Source organism: Pinus tabuliformis, chromosome 1_1 (assembly GCF_031772625.1).
Source record: "Pinus tabuliformis cultivar Carrire ecotype Pingquan chromosome 1_1, CPIR1, whole genome shotgun sequence".
NCBI lineage: Eukaryota > Viridiplantae > Streptophyta > Pinopsida > Pinales > Pinaceae > Pinus > Pinus tabuliformis.
This window is the reverse complement of record NC_142297.1, coordinates 422,598,155-422,600,670: the sequence shown is the minus strand read 5'-3', so window position 1 is coordinate 422,600,670 and position 2,516 is coordinate 422,598,155. Positions and strand designations below refer to the sequence as shown.

General features: G+C 35.9%; 1 protein-coding gene across 1 annotated transcript; it reads left to right on the top strand.

Annotated features, from left to right (window-relative positions):
• The first annotated feature begins 289 nt into the window (after positions 1-289).
• On the top strand, positions 290-1,558 carry LOC149213499 (F-box/kelch-repeat protein At5g15710-like). Its single transcript, XM_089389051.1, has one exon. The coding sequence runs from the start codon at positions 290-292 to the stop codon at positions 1,556-1,558; it is 1,269 nt and encodes a 422-aa protein (XP_089245177.1).
• The last annotated feature ends 958 nt before the right edge of the window (positions 1,559-2,516 follow it).

The window sequence follows — 2,516 nt, the reverse complement described above, 5'->3', positions numbered from 1 at the left end:
TAAAATGAGTACATACTTACACTGAGTTTACCCCTCTCTATATATATAAATTATTGTTTCTTTATAATATTATATTTTTTAAATGCAGAATTATTTTATAAAACCGCCGTACTTGTTATTCATAATATAAGATCTGAACCGACCTGCCATATTTTGTTTCAATGAGACTCAATCTTGATAGTTGTGCTATATATATAGTCCTTGAAGTCATATTTCATACACTAACTATTCTTCGACTCTGTATGCGTTCATCCACTCTGTATTTGTATTGGTCGCTTGAGTTATAAATATGGAAATGGAAAAGGCGGCTTCATGGTGGAACGAATTGCCATTTGACTTTCAAGCCGAGATATGTGCGCGTATGCCGGTGGAATTCGTATATACTTATCGCATGATTTGCAAGCAATGGAATGACTTTCTGTCCTCAAACTACTTGCTAACCAGGTGGGCTGAGGAATCTCTCAACGCCAATCAGACTCGCCTGATTGTGTGCGATTTCACCATGAAAACTCCATGTATGGCTTTCTGTTTTTACACAAGGACCTGGATTAACTCCTGTCTTGACCTATCATTCCTTAAGGACGGGGACTGGCGAGATGACGGCGACTGGCGAGCTGACTGCCTAAGTTTCATGTATTTCAAAGAATCCGTGGGAGGTCTTATCTTGGTTGGAAATACAGTACAACACTCCAGCAGACTCATCAATCCTTATACACGAACGTTCGTTGAAATTCTGGACCCACAGCCAAGTCACTACTTAGATTGCATTGTCGTGGATGAAAAAGATAATGAAACTACATACAAAGTTGCAGCGGTTGTCGTGGATGAAATTGGAGAGCAGTTAGTGGAAATTTACGAACCGTCCCAAAAAAGATGGAAAATAGCGGGATACCTTCCGCAGGATGTAAGGGTTAAAACAGATGCTGAGCTTTTTTACTGGAACGGAACCTTCTACACACAGTGTTTCGTCTACACCATTCCCTTAGAGGAAGCAAGCGATTCTGCTCTAACTCCCAACCCCATTCCCATGCATTTTGCACCATTCCCTCGGAAATTGAGGAAAGGCCGTGGACGTTGGCAGATGATCACTTGCCTTTCACGTCTCCTTGTCATCTCTGCCAACAGGATTTCCGTTCGAAAAGCTGGTGGACAAAGGAAGCGCAAGCACGTTGATGTGATTAGTGTGTGGGAATTTAAGTTTAAGAATGAGGAGGACCACCCAGTGGCTCTGTCCAACTCTACGGCGTGGGAATGGGTGAAGATTGCACAGATGCCGTCTTCCTTTCGGGAGGAATGGGAGGTAAAAATGAAACGACATTATTATTGTTTGGATTGCAGAGCAGTTGGAGATCACATTTGTTTCGCACGTTCACTCTTTGGGTATGGTCGATCCAGAGAAGTAGATGATGTTTTTGCTTACAATTTAATTGATAACACATGGAGTTGGCTTCCCAGCTGTCCCTTAAGTCGTCGCTGCTGCGTTGGATGTGATCACTATGGGGACCCGGACTACGGAGCTATAGGCGTTGAACCAAACTTACTTATCAAAGTCCAATGAAACAATTTCAGTGTGGTTTATATAAAATAAAATGTCTTTAAATATTTACAATTTTGAAAGTCCAATGGAACAATTTCAGTGTAGTATATATAAAATAAAATGTTTTTAAATATTTAGAATTTTTACGTTTAAAATTTGTCTTATGAATTTAATGATTAACTGTTTATATATGTATAATTTAAAATAATTAATAAAATTAAATTATATTTATATTGTTAAAATTAAAAATAGATGAATCTACCCACTATTGTGTTAATTAATGAAATCAAAAGGTTGTTGCACAGGTAGATATGAGTAGACTATAATTTCATAGGTTTTTCCTTTTGTATTAAGGGCCTACCATTCTAGTGAAGAAATTATATCTTATTTGCGGTTAGATATTTTGTTTTAGTTAATTTTAGTTTGATGAGATGTCATTGATATAAGAATAGTTCGAAGTGTGTTAGTAGCATGATGGAGTTTCTCTATTAAATGATTAACGGTTTCCATATTTGATGTACCCTACATGATTTTTATTTAATGATTATGGTGGCTTACATTAAACAACACGAACCCTATTAAAACCAAGTCATTTTTAGTATTGGTGGAGGTATTCTCAAATAGTTATGTTTTCTGAAATAAACTCAAAGTCATTTATAGTGAAGTATTATTTAATAGTCCATCAATTTTTTGAGTTGTCTCATTGTTCTTAGAGACTTTGTTCGATTTTTTTCTAGTAGTGAAATTATAAAAAATGAAGTCAATTGTGTGAGTTGTAATTGCCTTGTTCTTAAATACTTTTTGGTAGTATTATTCTTGAAACTCCAGAATATATAAATCTATTTAGAAATAATGTCTTTTGAAGAGGAATACAACATACAATTCCTTTTCCTTCTATATGATTTCAACTATGAGACCCTAGAACATGGTATCAACACATCAGTCCATGAAAAATTGATTAAGATCATCCAACAAATTT